Source organism: Scyliorhinus canicula, chromosome 5 (assembly GCF_902713615.1).
Source record: "Scyliorhinus canicula chromosome 5, sScyCan1.1, whole genome shotgun sequence".
Classification (NCBI taxonomy): domain Eukaryota; kingdom Metazoa; phylum Chordata; class Chondrichthyes; order Carcharhiniformes; family Scyliorhinidae; genus Scyliorhinus; species Scyliorhinus canicula.
Genome location: NC_052150.1, coordinates 69,711,628 through 69,731,986, shown reverse-complemented (window position 1 = coordinate 69,731,986; position 20,359 = coordinate 69,711,628). Strand labels below are relative to the sequence as shown.

The window sequence follows — 20,359 nt, the reverse complement described above, 5'->3', positions numbered from 1 at the left end:
GCACTTAGACTCCCGTTGGGAGAATCCCGCCCTATGATTCTACTTCATGAAAAAAAATATTCATCCAACATTAATACATAGTAAACTTGGCTAAGAGTCCAGAAACCCATTGGCCTGTTGAAACACCTGAGCCCGAGGGAAAACATTGCTTAAGAGACAGCTTTGGCTCTCTGATCTATTCTGTCAATTTCACACTGTTTGCACAAGATAAAGAAGTTTCACCTGCTTGCAATTGCAGCGATTGAAATTTTAAAGGGTCTGGAGATTGGCATTTTTATTGGGCTGTAGTAAAAAGTTGCTTTTTTTTTTAAGAAGTAGAAAGTTATTATTGAATTATTGTTTTTAAAAGCCTTTTGTGAAACACCCTAATTCATTACAGGGGTCATTGTTTGGTGACATTGTGTAGTGAGGGGGTGGGGGTGGGGGAAATGTTGGGTGATGAGGGTTGATAGGGCCTGTTTGTACTTTAAAAGACCTTTTAAGCAGCCTGTCTGCACCTGGCAGCGCCTGTGGCTGCCTCTGAACCTTTTCAAGGGACGGCAGCTTAACTCCAGTCCATGCTTGTGATATCATCACAACCACCATTTCCCCTCACTTCCCACCCCCCCCTCCATAATTAAAATCCCACACTTCGGTCCGTCAGCATGCAGGGTGAGGTGGAAATTTTCCCGATCCTGTTACCTGTCTTGAGGTTGAAAGTCCAAGCCTTGATTCCATGACGCAGTTGCAGTTGTACTCTTCTACCACTAGATGGAACTTCACACTCTAACCTTCTCCCAACTTCCTGGAAATTACATATCGTCCTGCAAATCTCGCGCCACTTATTTCATAGAATCATAGAATCCCTACAGTGCAGAAGGAGGCCATTTGGCCCATCAAGTCTGCAGTGACCCCTTGAAAGAGCACCCATCCACCCTGCCCTATCTTCGTAACTCCATAAACTAACCTGCACATCCCTAGACACTAAAGGGCAATTTAGCATGGCCAATCCACCTAACCCGCACATCTTTGAACTGTGGGAGGAAACTGGAGCACCTGGAGGAAACCCATGCAGATATGGGGAGCACGATGAAGCCACAGTGCTAATCACTTGTGCTACCGTGCTGCCCATGGACAGGTAAGATGGAATGGCCAGCACACATCGGTCGGGGGCCGTTGAAAGAGGTGATTCCCCGCGGGCGACCGGCCAACTCCTGCCGGCGTGGTTCACATCTGGTACCACCCCGGCGGGAGCTCGGACCCGCGGCCACGGTGGCGGTCCTGGTGGGGGTTGGGGGGAATCTGACTCCGGGGGGAGGGGGGGGGGGCTTCAGCAATAGCCAGGCCCACAATCAGGGGCCACCGATCGGATGGCCGATCGGTGGTGCCTGCGCTGAAGTGGGCCGCCACGCACATGTGCTGACCCGCCTACGGCCGCTGTGCGCATGCGCGACCGTGGGGTCTGGACAGCAGGGCCCCGCTGGCAGCCAGAGCTGCGGGGCGCATGCCGGGGCCCTGCTAGCCCCCTGGAAAACGGAGAGTCACGCCGGACTTTCGAGGACAAAGTCGAGTGATTCCCGCTCGTTTTCCGGCGGGCGTGGGGACTTAATCCCCAAAAGGGAGAATCCCAGCCTTTGTTTCCCCAAGGGCTATGGAGTGGCAAGTCAGGGTCACTCCTAACAGCAGCGGGAATCACTCTGCTTCCTCCGCTGGTGGGAGCAGTTTGGCTCCGGAACAGAGAAACCCACCCATTTTCACTCACGTCACTACTTTATTTAAGTTTGCAGGAAGAGAAAAGGTTAAAGAAAAACCTTCATGCCTGAACAGATTTTTTATACATTTATCAGTCACAGCCCAGATTGTCTCATATGTCAGCCGTATTGGCATCAGTTCACACTTGAAAGCCAAGTTGCGAAATTTCCAAGTTAATACAATGTACAAATTTCTTATCATGTCACAGAATAATGCAACCTTCATAAAATCATAGAGCACAGGAGGCAATCCAACTATTGTGTCTGTACTGGCTCGGTGTTGTTCTATTTTTAAAAAAGTGGCAGGAACAAATATGAGGTAATGCACAGAGGTTACCATTTGTCCCAAATGTTAAGGATAACAGGTGTTTTGGCTGAAGAGAGAACTGTTATTAAACCAAGTGTAATGTATCCAAGGTGCTGATAACGTAAAGTTAGGTGGGAATGCAAGTTGCGATGAAGGTGCCAAGGATTTGGATGGGTTATGAATGGGCAAGAAGATGACAAATAGAATATAATATAGGGAAGTCTGAAGTTACCCAGTTTGGAAAGAAAAGTGTAAAAGAATAATATGTTTTAAATGGGGAAATGTTGAGTTTTCATCTGGGTGTCTTTGTCCTTGAATCACAAAGTTAATATGCAGGTACAGCAAGCAATTAGTAAAGTAAATTGTGTGTCAGACATTGGCCGTGATCGACCTGCCATTTTTTATCATAGAATTTACAGTGCAGAAGGAGGCCACTCGGCCCATCGAGTCTGCACCGGCTCTTGGAAAGAGCACCCTACCCGGGGTCAACACCTCCACCCTATCCCCATAACCCAGTAACCCCACCCAACACTAAGGGCAATTTTGGACACTAAGGGCAATTTAGCATGGCCAATCCACCTAACCGGCACATCTTTGGACTGTGGGAGGAAACCGGAGCACCCGGAGGAAACCCACGCACACATGGGGAGGATGTGCAGACTCCCCACAGACAGTGACCTAAGCCGGAATCGAACCTGGGACCCTGGAGCTGTGAAGCAATTGTGAAGCAACCATGTTGCGGCCAAACGGAGATGTGACGTGACCGGTAGATGCCGGGAAACGCCTGCCCCGGCTTCCGACAGCTAGTATGCCTCACAAGATCTAATTAGACCTTGTGGGGCAGGACGATCAGAATCCCGCCCACAGTGAAATGAAATGAAGTGAAATGAAAATCGCTATTGTCACAAGTAGGCTTCAAATGAAGTTACTGTGGAAAGCCCCTTGTCGCCACATTCCAGCGCCTGTTCGGGGAGGCTGTTACGGTAATTGAACCGTGCTGCTGGCCTGCTTGGTCTGCTTTCAAAGCCAGCGATTTAGCCCTGTGCTAAACAGCCCCATCCCTGTGCTAAACAGCCCCCTTCCAGCTGTGCTAAACAATGGGTGGGACCCAGTCTCATATCTAAACGGGGTACTTAACTGTGCTGATCCTGGATCTAACCGGCTCCCACACCTACCGACCGTCCCAGGGACACCCCAGCCAGGTGCCTTTTAGTACTGGTTCACATAAACATGGGCCAAGTGGAACAGGGAGTCGCCCAGACCATTGGAGGACCTTGGGCAGTCAGGGATAGGATAGGCTGGACCCTATGATATCTTCTGGACCACGGACACTGTGGCATTGCCAGGCTGGCACTGCCAAGCTAGCAGGAGCACTACCAATTTGACAGTGCCAGGTGGCCTAAGGGGGACCATGCCCATAAAAGGAGGGTGGAAGGGGTATGAAGGGTAAGAGAGTGCAGGGCAATATGGAGCCTCTGCAAGGTTGGGGTGGGTGAAGAGTGAGGGTCCTAGAAGAGGGTATCCCAAAAGAGGGCGTGAGAATACCCGAAAAGTGGTGCCCCTCAGGAACCCCATAGCGAGGTATCAGCACTTGGCTGGTGGGCGGGGGTGTGTTTGGGGGTGACATTGCCCGTGGGTGGGAGATGTGGGGGACCCTCATGCCCACTCAGAGATTGGGGTACCCCTTTAAAAATGGTGGCTCGATCTCAGAGGAGCCGGTCTGGCCAGCGAGTTCAGCTCCCCAGTGATGAAAATAGTTCGAAGTGTGGGCTCACGTGGAGAAAACGCTCCAGGGCCCAAAAAAGTGACTTAGTGTGGTTAGATAGTGGTGGGGAACTCACCGACAGAGCTGGGCTGAAAGGTGCAGCCAAACCCGCCTGAAACGGCACTTGGAAATGTTTCAGTTACATCGCACCCTTTAGTACAAGGGAGTAGAATATGAGTGGAGTGGTCTCACTACAATTGTATGAGGCCTTGGTGAGACTACACCGAGGGTACGGTGTACAGTTTTTCATCCTCAGTGGAGGAAATTTATACTTGCCATTGATGTTTGCAACAAATGTTTACTTACCCGATTCGTGGGATGAGGGGTTTGCTCTATGAGGAGGGAGCGCGTAGATGCAGCCTATATTCCCTGGAATTTAGAAGACTGAGGTGTGATTTCATTGAAACATATGGGCCTGAACTAACAGCCTCGTCATGCTCAAGTCAGGATGCAACAACGCGGCCTCTTGCGTGATCAGTCGGCTGACACCGCGATTGGTGGAGTGGCAGATAGTGTTTAGGACTGTTAGAAGATACAGCAGGACATAGCTAGGTTGGAGATTTGGGCAGAGAAATGGCACATGGAGTTTAATCCGGACAAATGTGAGGTAATGCATTTTGGTAGGTCTAACACAGAGGGGAAATATACCATAAATGGCAAAACTCTTAGAAATATAGAAAGTCAGAGAGATCTGGGTGTGCATGTCCACAGATCTAGGAAGGTGGCAACACCAGTGGACAAGGTAGTCAAGAAAGCATATGGGATGCTTGCCTTCATTGGATGGGGCATTGAGTATAAAAACTGGCAAGTCATAGTACAGTTGTATGGAACCTTGGTAAGGATGCACTTGGAATACTGCGCACAATTCTGGTCGTCACACTATCAGGAGGATGTGGAGGCTTTGGAGAGGGTGCAGAGGAGGTTTACCAGGATGTTGCCTGGTCTGGAGGATGTTAGCTATGTGGAGAGGCTGAATAGACTCGGTCTGTTTTCATTAGGAAGATGGAGGTTGACGGATGGCCTGATAGAGGTCTACAAGATTATGAGGGGCATGGATAGAGTGGATGAGCTGGCACTCTTTCCCAAGGTGGAGGGGTCAATCACCAGGGGGCATAGGTTTAACATCCGTGGGACAAATTTAGAGGAGACGTGCGAGGTAGGTTTTTTACGCAGAGGATGGTGAGTGCCTGAAACGGGTTGCCAGGGGAGGTTGTGGAAGCCGATACATTAATGCCGTTCAAAGGCATCTCGACAAATACATGGATAGGATGGGTATGGAGGGATACAGCACAAGGAAGTGCTGAGGGTTTTGGCAAAGTTTGGTATAATTACCGGTACAGGCTTGGTGGGCTAAAGGGCCTGTTACTGTGCTGTATTGTTCTCTATATTTCCTGCACTGAGGAGTTCTGGTGATCGGACCTCCTCAGTGTAGAAAGAGATCAGGGTGCCATTTCTGAATGGAGCCCTGATCTCTCGACCTTTGATGCTACCACCGGCCCCCCCAACACCCTAACTCACCGGTTGGGGGTCCTTGAGCCCTCCCATACCCACCACATACCAGTACTGCGCCCCCGGGCCTGATCCCCAATGTGAGCAAAATGCCAGCTTGGCACCTTGACACTGCTAGCCTGGCAGTGCCACATGGACTCCCTGGCAGTGCCAGGGTGGCACCTGAGTGGCACTGCTAGGGTGCCATGCTGGCAGTGCAAAGGTGCCCAGGTGTTATCAGCAGTGCCAGGGTGCCAGCCTGGCCAAAGGGTAATCACCCAGGGGCCTCTAATCACCTAGGAGACCCCCCCCCCCACCCCAACCCCCAGTGCCATTTGGCCTGGCCCCCATTTGTGGGGAAGAGTGCTAAACAGTGCCAGGCTGGTGTCTCCTCGGCAAGGCTGATAGATACTGGGAGGCCGATAGATTTGGTGGCTATATAACTATGAGAGTCTGGGTCCTGCGCATTGTGGGCTGGATGCGGCCAGTAAATCGCACCCTCTATTTTTCCTGTTGAATCGCACCCATAACATTCTTAAGGGGCTCGATAGGGTAAATGCTGGAAGTAATGTTATAGTTACTCCAGCTTGGAAAATCTAAGGTTCAGTGTCAGAGTAAGGAGTTGGCCAATTAGGACCGCAAAGGATGAGAAAATATATTTGAGAGTTGCAAATGTTTGGAATTCTCTATCTCTGTGCTGTGGATGCTCAGTCATTGAACACATTCAAGATCAAAATAAACTTTTGTATGCCAATAGTAATAAGATCGTAGTGATGCACAGAGCTTAGTTATGCACAGAGCAGGCACAGAGTCGAATGTTTTACTCCTGTTCAAATTTCTTATGCTCTTATCCACAATCAAGACACACAAATCATTGCTTGCCTTGTCCATATCTCTCCTTCGAACGTTACCCCCTCCGCTGCATCCTCAACCTCATCACCCAGCTCCAAATTCCCTCTTGATTACATCCTGCCAGTCACTGCCTCCACTCCCGTCCTTGCCAATCAAGTCCTTCTCCAATAAGCTGCCGAGGAACACAACTTTCAAGGGCAGCACGGTGGCGCAGTGGTTAGCACTGCTGCCTCATGGCACCAAGGTCTCAGGTTCGATCCTGGCCCTGGGTCAATCTCCATGTGGAGTTTCCACATTCTCCCCGGGTGGGATTCTCCCGTACCCGGCGGGGCGGGGGGTCCCGGCGGGACGGAGTGGCGTGAACCACTCCGGCTTCGGGTCGCCCCAAAGGTGCGGAATTCTCCGTACCTTCAGTGGCTAGGCCCGCCCTGGAGTGGTTGGTGCCCCACCAGCCGGCGGGATAGGGGCTTAGCGCCATGCCAACCGGCGGCGAAGGGCCTCCGCGAGTCGCCGCATCCGCAGGAGCGCCAGCGTACGCTGCCGGCATCCCCGCGCATGCGCAGGGGGATTCGCTTCCGCACTGAGAATGGCGGATGGCCACGGCCTCCGGTGTGGAAGGAATAGAGGCACTCTATTGCTTGGGCACAAGCCCACCCACGGATCGGTGGGTCCCGACCATGGGCCAGGCCACCGTGGAGGCACCACCTGGGGCCAGACCCCCCGCGACCTCCCAAGAACCTCGGAGCCCGCCAGCGCCGCCAGTCCCGCCGGTAAGACCAACTCTAATTTACGCCGGCGGGACCAGCATAGAATGGGCGGGACTTCAGCCCATCGCGGGCCGGAGAATCCAGACAGGCCCGGGGCCCATTGAGTCATGCCGGACCCAGTCATTCTCCGAGGTGTGTGGCGCGACTCACGCTGGGGCAGTTTTTGGGGGGGGCGAGATAATTGGGAGGACGGCGGGGGTGGGATTCACGCCGACTCCCGGCGATTCTCCCATCCAACGGGGGGGGTCGGAGAATCCCACCCACTGGGCAGAATTCTCCACAGGGGGCCAAATTAGTGAAGGCCGTGGTGAACTCGGCCGAGGTTCGCGACGGCCTCAGAGCCCACTCCCCGCCCCTAATTCACCCCCACCCGGGGGGCTAGGAGTGGGCCTCCGTCTTTCTCGGCAGCGACCTCGTCCGCCGCGAATGTGAAGTCACCCGCGCATGCGCGTGTTGCCGGTTCCAACCCGTGCATGCGCGGATGACTTCATCGCGCAGACGGCACGAACCCGCGTATGCGCGGTGGCCGTCTTTTTCCTCAGCCGCCCGGCAAGATGTGGCGGCTTGATCTTGCCGGGCGGCGGAGGGGAAAGTGTGCGTCCATTTTGGACACTGGCCCGACGATCGGTGGGCACCGATCGCGGGCCTGTCCTTTCCCGAGCACAGTCGTGGTGCTCCCGTCCCAATCAGGCCCCTAGATGCCCCAAACGGGCATCTGGCGCCCGTTTCACGAATGCAGCGATCAGGTGTGGTTGCAGCCGTGTTGAAACGGGCGTGAAGGGCCGGCCGCTCGGCCCATCGGGCTCGGAGAATCGCCGTTCGCCGTGAAAAACGGCGAGCGGCGATTGTTCCAGGCCGATTGGCCGGGGGTGGGGGGGGGGGGAAGAGAGAGAGAATCGTGAGGGGCGCCGGGGGGGGGCGTAAAAAATGTCGGGGGGCCCTCCCGCGATTCTCCCAGGCCGCGTGGGTCCGGAGAATCGCGCCCACTGTGTCTGCGTGGCTTTCAACCCCACAACCCAAAGATCTGCAGGGTAGGTGAATAGGCCACGCTAAAATTGCCCCTCAATTGGAAGAGATGAATTGGGTACTCTAAATATTTTTTTTTAAAGTGTGCAGAACTTTTGAGTTTGTCGAGAATGAAGCCCAATGCCAGATGTTAGCTATTTCTCAGGTTCATCCATTCAGGTAAAGGAATTTCTTTGCATGTTCGTCTTTAGCACAAATAAACACATAGAAAGGGGCCTCACGGTAGCATGGTGGTTAGCATCAGTGCTTCACAGCTCCAGGGTCCCAGGTTCGATTCCCGGCTGGGTCACTGTCTGTGTGGAGTCTGCACGTCCTCCCCGTGTGTGCGTGGGTTTCCTCCGGGTGCTCCGGTTTCCTCCCACAGTCCAAAGATGTGCGGGTTAGGTGGATTGGCCATGCTAAATTGCCCGTAGTGTAAGGTTAATGGGGGGATTGTTGGGTTATGGGTATACGGGTTACGTGGGTTTAAGTAGGGTGATCATTGTTCGGCACAACATCGAGGGCCGAAGGGCCTGTTCTGTGCTGTACTGTTCTATGTTCTATGAATGGAGCTGAAACAAAATATCAGAATACGTTACCGAACTGATACAAAAAATCAGACTGAATAACGGGGCTTAGTGGGAGTTAGGACATGGTTGGCAATGTTTTGGATGGCCTCGTGCATATGGAGGGGGCAGTGGGGAAGACCAGTCAGTGGCACATTAGAATAATCAAGCTTAGAGGTAAAAGAATGCATGAATGAGGGTTGCAACCGCAAATAAGCTGAGACAATGTTGAACTTAAGAGGTGAAATAGTGATGGCAGAAATAGAGGTCGGAAGCTCATCTCAGGGTCAAATCTGACAAAAAGGTTGCAAACAGTCTGGTTTCGTCCCAGACAGTTGGCAGAAAGAGGGATGGAGTCAGTAGCTAGGGAACACAGTTTGGACAATGGCTTCAGTCTTCCCAATATTTAACTGGGGGAAATTTCTGCTCATGCAGTACCATAACCATAAAAAAGTACTTCTGTATTTGTAGGAGTAAAATACCTCCAAGGAACCCTGGGACTTCAGACATACGTCATATTTTGATAACCAGCCAACAAGTACTTGACTCCTCAAAGTGCTTAAAATTGAAACCTGGCATAGATGGCTTACTAATTATACATCCATTTTGCTCATTTGTCTTTCATTTCATGCCAAAAAAAAATCACTGCAGCTTTTGCATACAAGTAACCTGTCACTTAAAAATTATAATCGTGTTGCTCGTTGCTAGAATCCTTAAAAGTAATGCAAGCACAGCAACACACTTTGATGTGTTGGCAAATTACCATTTTTGAGCATGACATCTACTTTTAAACACTTTCTCTCTGGAGAATGTTGATAAATATATTAAAATACAGTGTTACCAATTTGTTTTCTTTTTTGTTTAAAACATGATTTATTTCTAGATTGATTAATCTTTAAAAAGATCTTCAGTTTCATATATTCCAGTCCATAGAGATAGCCACTAATGATGCCTTGTCTCATATTCAACCTCTTCTAACTTCAGGCCTTAACAGTAAAAGATACAGGGTATGATCAAACAGCCACGTTGTGCCCAACTCGGGCTTGCAACAAGTCTGGTAAATCTCGTGTTTGGCCTCTCAACAGATTTGCTCGGCTCGCCACGCCTCGCGTGATCTAACAGGATCTTTTTAGACGTCGCCATCTGGATCCCACCCACAATGGGCAGCATCTAAATTTGCATAATATGTGTGCAAGTTAGGGACAATTAAAAATGTCTCCACTGGCTCTAACCAGTGCCAGGGATCAAACCCCCTCGCCGAGGATACCCCAGCCAAGCACCACTCAACACTGGTTTCCACAAATGGGGACCAGACAGAATGGCACTGGGGGGGGGGGGGGTCCCAGGCGATCGGAAGTACCCAGGCGGTCGCCACTGGGCAGGGTGGCACCCCGGCACTGCTAATTACTCTTTGGCACCTTGTGCCACAGTGCCAAGGTGGCATTTTGCCTGCGCCTGAGATCGGGCTTGGTTGTGCCTGCCTGTTTGAGGTGGGGTGGGGTTGGGGGGGGGGGGGGGGGGGGGGGGCTTGCGGAGCCGCGGAGCCCCCCAACAGATAAGTTGAAGAGTTTAGGGGCTTGCATTGGGAGATTCGAGAGAATGTGGCGCATTTATAAATGAATGTGAGTCCGGCCTCAGTAGGGGGTTCGCTGTCAAGGCCTGAAAAAGTTCCATTTGATAGCGGGGTCCTTTCCCAATGCGGGAAACAGCCCGCTAAACCGGGCCACAGGGGACTCTTTTATTCATTAAATCGCAACCAAAGTATCTACTCAGGGACAATTACAGCACACCAACATTGATTCATGAGTTGATGCCAGCAGCCAGCAGATTAATATCTAATTACCACATAATTCCAATAGTCAGTGAAAACACAGAAAACTAGAATTAGCAGGTCAGAGTCCAGAGGCGGGATTCTCTGACCCTCCGTGCCGGAATCGCGCCTGGCACGGGGGCAGAGAATAGCCATTCACGCTGGAAATCCAGCGCGACAGCGCTTCCGCGATTCTCTGCATGCCTGCCAGTTGCGCGCACAGTCGAAGCGCCGCCGGTCGGGTGCCGTTGGAAGATCCCATTGCGATTCTCCGCGGTTGACTGGCCGAGTTCCCGCCGGCGTGGTTCACATCTGGTACCACCCGGCGGGAGCTCGGACCCGCGACCATGGTGGCGGTCGTGGTGGGGGGCTTCAGCGGTGGCCAGGCCCACGATCGGGGGCCACTGATCGGCGGGCAATCGCGATCTGGGGGGACCTACCTTACTCTGCGTGGGTCCGCTCTGTGGGTCCGCCATGTCGGCGGTCCCCAGCGCCAAAGTGGGCCGCCGCAAGCGTGCGCAGATCCTCTTGGGAACGCCGTGCGCATGCACGGCCGTGCGGTCTGGACAGCAGGGCCCCGCTGGCAGCCAAGCTGCGGAGCGCACGCCGGGGCCCTGCTAGCCCCCTGGAAAATGGGGAATCACCCCGGACTTTGAGGAAAAAGTCCAGCGTGATTCTCGCACATTTTCCACCGGGCGTGGGGACTTAGTCCCCAAAAGTTAGAATCCTGCCCGCTATTTTTAAACACATGTATATTCTCTGTGTTACTATAGAAGTATGTGTCGCGGCTATACATTGCTAATAGTTTTAAATAAATGTTAACGTTTCTTTATGTCTGTTAATTAAAACCCTCTCATCAGACCGTAATCGTACAATGTAAAGCGGTCTCTAATAGATTTTTAAAAAGCAGCATTAAACAGAAGTTGAATTGAAACACATTAACAACATCAGCTATTTGGAGTTAATTTGACATTTTAAAAAATCATGCGGCTTCTCATTTTCAAGCAGACACATAAATAGCAGGGGTAAAAAAATACCTTTAGCATATGCACAAAACAGATAGCAATGGGTTTTATATATTAGGGTATAAAAGCCCAAGTTGAATTTTACCCTCAACAATTCTGTATAGGCTTACAGAGCTGAGAAAACTAAAAAGCTGTGGGTGAATGCGTCCTTTGCTATAAATATGATGCAGGGTTTCCCTTGGCCTCTTTAGTTACACTTGTGACACCCTGGACTAAATTTTTCAAGGCATTGCTCCAAGTGTAGGACCTGCTCCACAGCAGCTCAAAGAATCTGCCTGCTGCTCTCCAAACCAAACTTTCCAATCCCCTTCGCTGTCCATTATGAAATTTATCTTTATTTATATTTGGCTCTTATGCCACATTCATAAAACATCTACTAATCTCCATATGGTTCCAATATACACTCCAGCCATCATATAATGCCCAGCAGGCCCTACTATTTTCAACCATTAGAAAGATCTGCACATGCCTCATCATATCAACACTAATTTACTGCCATTGGGATAAAAGTCACTTTATATATTCAACTTATTGAGGAAACTTTCAGTCAAAAAAAAGTCCATAATCTAATGATTTTGTTTTTACAAAAAATTATCCCACAAATCAAATTCAATAATTCCAAGCTTCGGTCTTCAAATTCATTAAAATAATAATTTTGTTTTTGGAAATCATGAAGAATTTTTAAAAGCACATGACACATTTAGTACAACTGCAGGAAAACGAAGAGGTGAACATTTTTCTGTGCAGTAAGTAATTCACAGTTTGTTTCAAACTAACCCTGGTTAGCCTGCAGGTGTATTAATATTGACTCCGGTATCACAAAGCTTTGCATTGCCTTGATGTTGAATTTTTAAAAAAAAATTTTGAGTACCAAATTATTTTTTCCAAGGGGCAATTTAGCGTGACCAATCCACCTAACCTGCACATCTTTGGATTGTGGGAGCTGAAACCCACGTAGACACGGGAGAATGGGCAACCTCCACACAGACACTGACCCAGGGCGGCGATCCAACCTGAGTCCTCAGCGCTATAGACAGCAGTGCTAACCACTGCATCACCGTGTTGCCTGCCTCCATGTTGAATTTGACCAGAACATGTAAGTTGAATGCTATAACTAAGGGAGTTCATATTGTTGCAAATAAACATTCTTCATGATTTCTAAATACAAAATAAGATTGACTAACCAGTTTTATTATAAATCGCTTATAACTTAATGAACAGATATATTTTAAAAGGTACAATTCAGAAGCTATTATCAACTGAAAACAGCAAAAGGTTACCTTACCCTGTTGAGCCCACAGACAGTGCCCTCAGCAGCTGGCATGAATTTTGTTTCACATCTTCGGCCAACTCTATGACACCACAGTGCTTTACAGATATCCTAAAGGGTAGAAAAGCAATTCAATTACAAGGTTTTCAGTGAGAACAATGACTGATAATGAGTTATTGCTTTCAACTTGTAGCAAAGGGGTAACAAATGCATTCTGGTATCAGCATTGGCAAAGAACACAAGTATTTTTTGGAACATGAAAAGGACAATTGGCCCAATTAATTCTAGCAATTTTTGTTGGATCAATCCCAGCTTCCTATCTTGTCACTATATCCGTCAGCCACTTTTCTGCTGAAATGTATCCAATTGTCTCCAAACAATTGTCCAACAAGAATCACAGAATGGCTTCAGCACAGAAAGAGGCCATTTGGCCAGTCAAGCACATGCTAGCACTCAGTAACAGTAATTTAACTCGTCCTACTCCCGCAGACTTCCAAATTAACTTCAAGACATCAGTCTAGATTTTCTGCAACCGTGTAGCTTAGATAAAACGGCTCTTGTTTGGCTGCAGACGCACAAATGGTAGAATAGAATGTTTGCATCCAAATTTTTGAGGTCTGCTCACTGGGATAGCTGCAGGTAAGGGAGAATATTGAGAACACAGTTGCATTGAGAAAGAAGAATTGTAAGTGGAACTTAAAGGAATGAAAAGTGATGCATCACAATGATACCGTGATAAAAATCCTGAAAGCTTTGCGAAGCGTGAGGATGCATTTTGACCCATCCTTTGCCAAATCTGGGGAATAAGAAGCAAGCAAAAATAAAAGGAAAAGAAACCCAATTTTCAGGCAAGAGTTTGCAGTTAGGTAACAAGAGTAGCTTGAGCTTGATAGTTGCTGAGGTTTAGCTAATAAAACAGCAGGAGTCCCAGAAATGGTGGTCATCTGCACAAGTCCATGGCACAATTCACCAATTCTCACCATTATAAGCCAGTCCTATATTATATGGTAACTGCAGAGTCTTCGCAACACATGGCATGGTTTACACTAGGCTGTGAGCTGACTGAAATCTGTTGTTGACAGTTCTCACAGTCATTGCTTATTTGACGTGACTTTGGCAAGTGCAGACAATTAGGAGGCAATGGGCAGAATTTAGCAGATCCGTTCACAGCAGGCGCAGATCCTATTATAGCTGCAAAGTCTTGCGGGAGGGACATAATGGGATTTGTGCTGGTTAGGTTTCAGAACGAGATCTTCCCCACCCCTGCTAATGGCGTGATCAGTTTGACACCCCAATAGGGTGTGAACCTAATTTGTGAGATTTAAAATAGTATTTAATATCATTGAATGGCCATAGCGTCTGACCATGTTCAATCCTCCCCGTTTGATGCTGGCATAACACACTACTGGTTTATGAAAACAAAAAACAGTCATGACGACCACGCCAGGAGCGCAAAGTGAGCATAGTCAGGGTGGTCAGGGACATGGCTAGGCAGTGTTCTGTCACTGTCCCCTGGCCAGGCAGTGTTCTGTCACTGTCCCCTGGCACTGCCCCAGCACCCTGGCAGTGCCAAGTTGGCAGTGCCACAATGGGCCTTCTGGTGAACACCATTGGGGGAGTTCTCCTTATATAGGGGGAGAGAGCCTGCAAGATTTTTGATATTGGTGAGGGGCGGGGGGGGGGGGGGGGAAGAGTTGTGTATGCATTGGAATGGGGACTGTGAAGGGGAGGTGGGAGCAGAGACTGTGATGGGGGAGGGCATTACCAGTGATGGCAGGCAGGGTTGGTGCCAGTGAGGAGGGGTTACACGGGTGCCAGCAGAACTGGAGGGGGGGGGGGGGGTTGGCTAACTGGTGACCCTGATGTTTACATGGTGTGGGGGGGTGCCCTTCTGTGTGGGGAGTCCCAATATCTGTGGGGGAGGGGGGCTAAAATGTAACTCTGAGATCGGAAAAGGTGTCATTAGCATCACCCCCCTGCCTGCTCCCCCCACACCGACCTCACCAACACTTTAAAATTGCATAGAGTGGTGTTTAATCAGGCAATAAAAAGCAACTTTGAAGTCAGCGAGTTTCACTCGACTTTTCCCTCTTGATCCAGAACTCTGCAATTATGTGAAAATTCTGCCCAATGGCAGTTGATTATCATGGCTTGCCTTCTTTCAGAACCACCACGGAAAACATGAAGTACCTTAAATGGGATAATTCTGTGAAGGCACCCCAAAGGACAATTCATGAAGCATTCACAGACCTTAGTGTTGCCATCAGGTCTGCTGTTCCAGCTTAATTTGGAATAGGATCCTGGCCTGCACTAGTCACATATCTACAGCAAATGTAAATATACAAGTACTAGCAGATCACCGCAGAGCACCCTTTTTACAATATGAATAGCATGTTATCAATTATTTGGCCATCTTCCAGATATGTCATAGAGAGATACCCATTAGAAAACTCAGTTAGACTATGGAGTCAATTTTGAAAGAACAAATAATTAAATTTACAAAGGCATAAGGGATCCCAAGTACAAGCAAGACAAAACAGACTTAAGGAAGGGAAGTAAGTAATAAATGGCCGAAATATATTTATCTTACCATTACTCTGTCATTTCCACAATAAGACATGTACTAAATACTGCTTGGCATCCTTGAATGAGCATTGATTGTAGGCTTGATTTAGATTGTATACTACATACCCGGATGAAGTATATAAGACCAAGAGAACATTTAGTGAGGGGCTTTTAAATCAAGGTGGATTTTGACAGTGTGAACCTAACCATTTCTACTGGTTGAAAAAAATCACGACAATTTTTGTGTTGGTTTGGGAATTTAGGAACGGTACTGTACAGTTGTCATGTCATGTGACTGGAGTTTAAATCAGAAAACATGACCACACAGGACCACCACGAGGTGAAATGATAATGATTGTTAGGGCCGCTCACTATTTTAAATATAGAAGTAAGAGAAGCTGTGACATGAAAACCATTGAATTATAGTAACTTAATAACCTTTTTCTATTACACAGTATTCTTCTATATTTTTCCATGAAAACGATAAATAATTTTCCTTGATTATTATAATATATTTTTTCATTGGCATATCGTGACAAATATGTGGGGCATGAATTTTTTGCAGCAGTGGGGGGGGGGGGGGGGGGGGGAGAAGAGAGGTTTATGAATGCGCTTTTGAGGAAGAAACATTTAGTTAAGCAGATATGTGTCCAGCAATTTAACACATTAGGCTTCATTTGAGCCAACCATTTGGTAATCTGTTACTGGATACTTTGAGATGTGCATGAACTAAAAGCATTGCTTGGCCAATGATGTCATACGCAAGGTATAATCCCATTCACATACATACCTCACTCTATCCATCAATGAACTGTCATAAGACCATAAAATATATGAGCAGAATTAGGCCATTCGTCCCATCGATTCTGCTTTGCCATTTGATCATGGCTCGTATGTTTTTCATCCCAATTCTCCTGCCTTCTCCTCGTAACCCCGATGCCTTAATTAATCAAGAACCTATCTATCTCTGTCTTAAAGACAATCATTGACTTAGCCTCCACAGCCTTCTGCAGCAATGGGTTCCACAGATTCACAACCCTCTGTCAGCATGGCTCAGACTGGCAAGTGGACATTTTACACAGCAGTGGAGAGAGAGGATTCTGAGCACATATGACATTGTTTCCCAGTTTCTAATGGGCTGCACTTCTTAAAGGGAGATTAACTGTTCCGTATGAAACACAACTGAAAACTGCTGGGGAATGGCAAGACAAAAAGTGTTGACTGAAGGAAGTCTCAAATTTTCTAATAATGCCCTGGAGGCTTTAGTGGAGAATTAAGGAAGGAGGATATCTTGTTTCCAGGTGAGAGAAAGATGGCCTGCCACCCAGCGATGGAAGGATTGTCTGTGGTAGTGAAATGTATATATACCAGAAGTTTAGACCCTCTGACCCAGAAGGAGTATAAAAAGAGTTGAATGGCTTGGCACAGACTATTCATTACTGCTGTCCTGCATTTGTTTGCTCTAACAGTGTCAATAAAAATATTGGCACCACCCGCTTCACGTTCGTCTCATCCAATCACTGCAACAACCTTCAGCGGCACTCCTCCATTGTAACTTGCATACTCTGCCAGTGCTTCCTTAAACAATGCTTTCCCTTTAATAGAACTGATGTTTCTTCATAACACCAAGCTTTCATACAATCACGATAATCTATGATAATCTATGATAAATCTTCAAATCTCGTCAATTTACAACGCATCAACACAATCAGCATTCCTTTTGCAGGACAAACTAGTACTGAATTCCAGGGCGAACACCTGCACAAGTGGAGGTACTCCTTCATTTTACTATATTGTCAGCTGCCAGAAATGCTTCAATCAATATCCTGGGCAGGTAGAGAAGGTGCTTCTGTACAGAGCCAGGAAGAGGATTCATGCCACAGGTTGTGGGCTCTGTAATCATCCATCCGTTAGCAGTTAATTATCCTCTTCCCTCAATGTACTGGTGCTCCATTGAGAAACTACTGTTTTGCAACAAAATACGATTTGCCTCTAGGTACTAACCATTTTCTCTATTCTCTCTTCCCAGATCCTGATGAAGTCCAGGGGCCAATGTCAGAAGAAGTTGAGGAGGGCGAATCTGCAAGTGAAGATGCACCATCACTCACACTTCTCTTGCAAGCACCAACTCGTAAATTGGCATCGCTCAACCTTTCAAACTTGACCGAGAGTGGTCAGAACTGAATGAGGCAGAACATATCGAAGCCGCAAACGTTGCTAGACTCCTAGCTAACCGAGGCACCAATTTAGCCAATTCTCACTTACATTAATGTTGTTTACCTGTATGGTAAAAGGGATGTTTATATGTACCCTATAACTCTGAAATGGAGACTTCAGGGGATAGAAATTGGCACGCATTCCATCCATTCCTTGGACATAAAACAACCACAACGTTGACAGATTTAGTGCTGGGACAGCCTGGATCCCAATCTGCACATGCATTCAGGACACTCCGAAAATCTCGGACATGGAAATAGGCTGCTTGTTTTAGGTCCCCTTGTCAAAATTGGTGGTGGGCAGAGACGGAACTGGATTTGTTCAACTTGGTATTCTTTATCTGCTCCTGCACCTGCCAACAAATTCATTTTTCTTTAAATTCAGAAGCCAGTGTTGTGAAGCTGCAGCATCTTGGTCAAAAGGTATCCTGAAGGATTGAACTGTCTCATCGTTATGGAAATGGATAGGTTTTCTACCTCATTTAAGATACTGGCTATTTTTATAAGTCCTTAGCGGCATTCCTTTGGCAGTTTTATAATCATAGCCGGAATTCTCCGGTCATTGCAAATCACTTTTCCCGCCGGCAACGCACCCCCACCCGTGGGTTTCCCTGCGGCATGGGATGGTTACAAGGGGAAATTCCATTGACAAGTGGGGGGGATGACAGAATCCCGCCGCCAACAAACAGCACAGGGCCAAGAAATACACAGTCGGGGGACCGGGGAATCATGCCCCATGTTTCTTATTTGTGTGTCTGCTATCTCTTCAATTCGTATTTGCTACTATTTGATTTTTGGGTCAGTTAGTAGAATCGTTGCAGTGAAAGCATGATGGCAGAAATTTAACAAGCGACTGTGGGCTGGATATAATGGGGGGGAGGGGGGGTTTCTGGGCCCATTCGCCACAGACCCAATCCCATCATGGCCGCTAACTCTCGCAAGATGGCAATAACGGGGTTTCGCCAGAGAGTTCTCAGAATGAGATCTACCCCCACCCCCCACCACCGCCGGCAATGTAATCAGATTCACAGCCGATTATCATCAATTTAAATAGATCTCAATATGCCTAAACAGCAAAATGCCTTAATATCTGGGTTTGCAGTACATTCCCCACCCTCGCTAGCATGAGGTCACACCGGCGGAATCACTACTGCTCTGCAGCAGTCGAGATGACCACGCTGGTGTCGCGGAGCCATTGTAGCCCCCGGGTAGTCAGGCACATGGCAGGGCAGGGCCAGAGCACACTGACAGGTTGGCGCTGCCAGGGGGTGGAGCCAGATTGTCACTGGCAGGAGGTGGGGCCAGGGACAAGGCTTCTAGGGATCCCTATTGCGGAGGGGGGGGTCCCATTATGTGGGGGGAGGGTGGCGATGCTGGAGGTGGTGGTTGGAGTTGCATGGCTTTGGGGACGGTGGGGGGGTGCAAGACTTCGAATGGGGAGGGATGCTTCAAATCTGGCGAGGATGGGGAGTCACCCTAACACCTGCGTGTTTTGGGGTGGGTGACACAACCATTGAGTGGTGGTGGAGGGCGGGGGGGCGGTATTTGTTCCTCTTTGTGTTGGTGGTTTGCGAGTGTTCCCATTGACTGCCAGGGGTTCCGATGTCCGGTGGGGGGTTGGACCTTAAACTTCACCTTTGAGATTGGGGCCCTCCGATCTCTGAATCTCAGCTTTGTAGGTTAGTTTATCTCTCCTCCCCCCACTCCCACCCCATCCCAACTGCTGTGCAATCCATTTGATCTGGCGAGAAAAGACATCGGAAAACCAGTGAGTTTCACACAGCTTTTCCTTGTCTGATCTAGCACTCTGCAAATTTTGGAAAATTCTGTCCAATACAACACAACATTTACATACATATTCTCAAGGGATATTATGGATCACAACTGACATTTTCTAATACAAGCTTTTGTGAATTAGGAAGCCATCAATTCAGAAAAACAGTAAAGATTTACTGCAGGAACAAATGAGCTGTAACAGTATTTCAGAACTGTTTGAGGTTTTGTTGGAAGTTGCTTTTTTCTCCCCCAGTCAAGGAACAGATAGCCCTTAAATGATTCAGTCCAGATAACATACCATATCTTGATCATCGAGCGATCAAATAACAGCATAAAAAAAGGAGAGCTTAATTCTGCTCAAGGCCAACAATACGATTAAAATTCAAGAGCAGTTTCTTGCCTTTTTAAAATCTAGTCTGCAGAGTTTGGCCTTCTCCCCAAACTGCCACTTGCATTGTGTGTCAGCATCATAGAGTTCTCCTGGCAACTTGTCCGGGTATCGGTACTCCTTTGCTGGCTTTGGTTCATCAACAAGACAAGTCGCCTGGGAAGTGCTGTGTACAAGTGGTTTAAAAAGATTAAATGCTGCAGAGTCTGCAATACTTATAAAAACTCCAAAATCTTTCACCATGGAAAACCTTTTTTTAAAAAAAAAAGAGTAGACTGCATGACAACTGAACAAGACCATCATGTTTTTGTGAAGCATGGAAGTAACATTTAAAGAGTCCAAACTAATGACCATTCTTAGTTTTAATTTCCCCATTGCCAAAATACTAAATTGTGCATGATACTTTAACCCATCATATAAATTCACAATAACAGCAATCTTGTGATATTACTATTATCTAAATAGGCGTAGAGTAAATTGAACTAATTTTTGATTCTCATCGACTCCAAAAATTAAGCCAAATATCATAAGCCACATTCGCTGTTTTGGAGATTGAGGGCTGGATTTCCATTTTTTCTGCTTTTATTTATGTCAGAAACATAGGTGCAATCATTGGTTTTATTAATTGTGGAATAGATTTTTTAAAAAAAGGAAATATAATAATAATCTTTATTGTGACAAGAAGGCTTACATTAACACTGCCATGAAGTTACTGTGAAAAGCCCCTAGTTGCCACATTCCAGCACCTGTTCGGGTACTCGGAGGGAGAATTGTCCATATTACGTTAACAAGCAAGTCTTTCAGGACTCGTAGGAGGAAACCGGAGCAC

The 20,359-nt window shown here is 47.8% G+C and overlaps 1 protein-coding gene across 1 annotated transcript in view; it reads right to left on the bottom strand.

The window, feature by feature from the left end:
- Window positions 1-20,359, bottom strand: part of LOC119966035 (A disintegrin and metalloproteinase with thrombospondin motifs 16) — a 320,047-nt gene that overhangs the window by 148,545 nt on the left and 151,143 nt on the right. The window contains exons 10-11 of the mRNA XM_038797188.1: window positions 19,543-19,696; window positions 12,601-12,696 (exon numbers count right to left, since the gene is read on the bottom strand). Coding sequence (XP_038653116.1) covers window positions 12,601-12,696; window positions 19,543-19,696 — 250 coding nt within the window. The remainder of the gene's footprint in view (window positions 1-12,600; window positions 12,697-19,542; window positions 19,697-20,359) is intronic.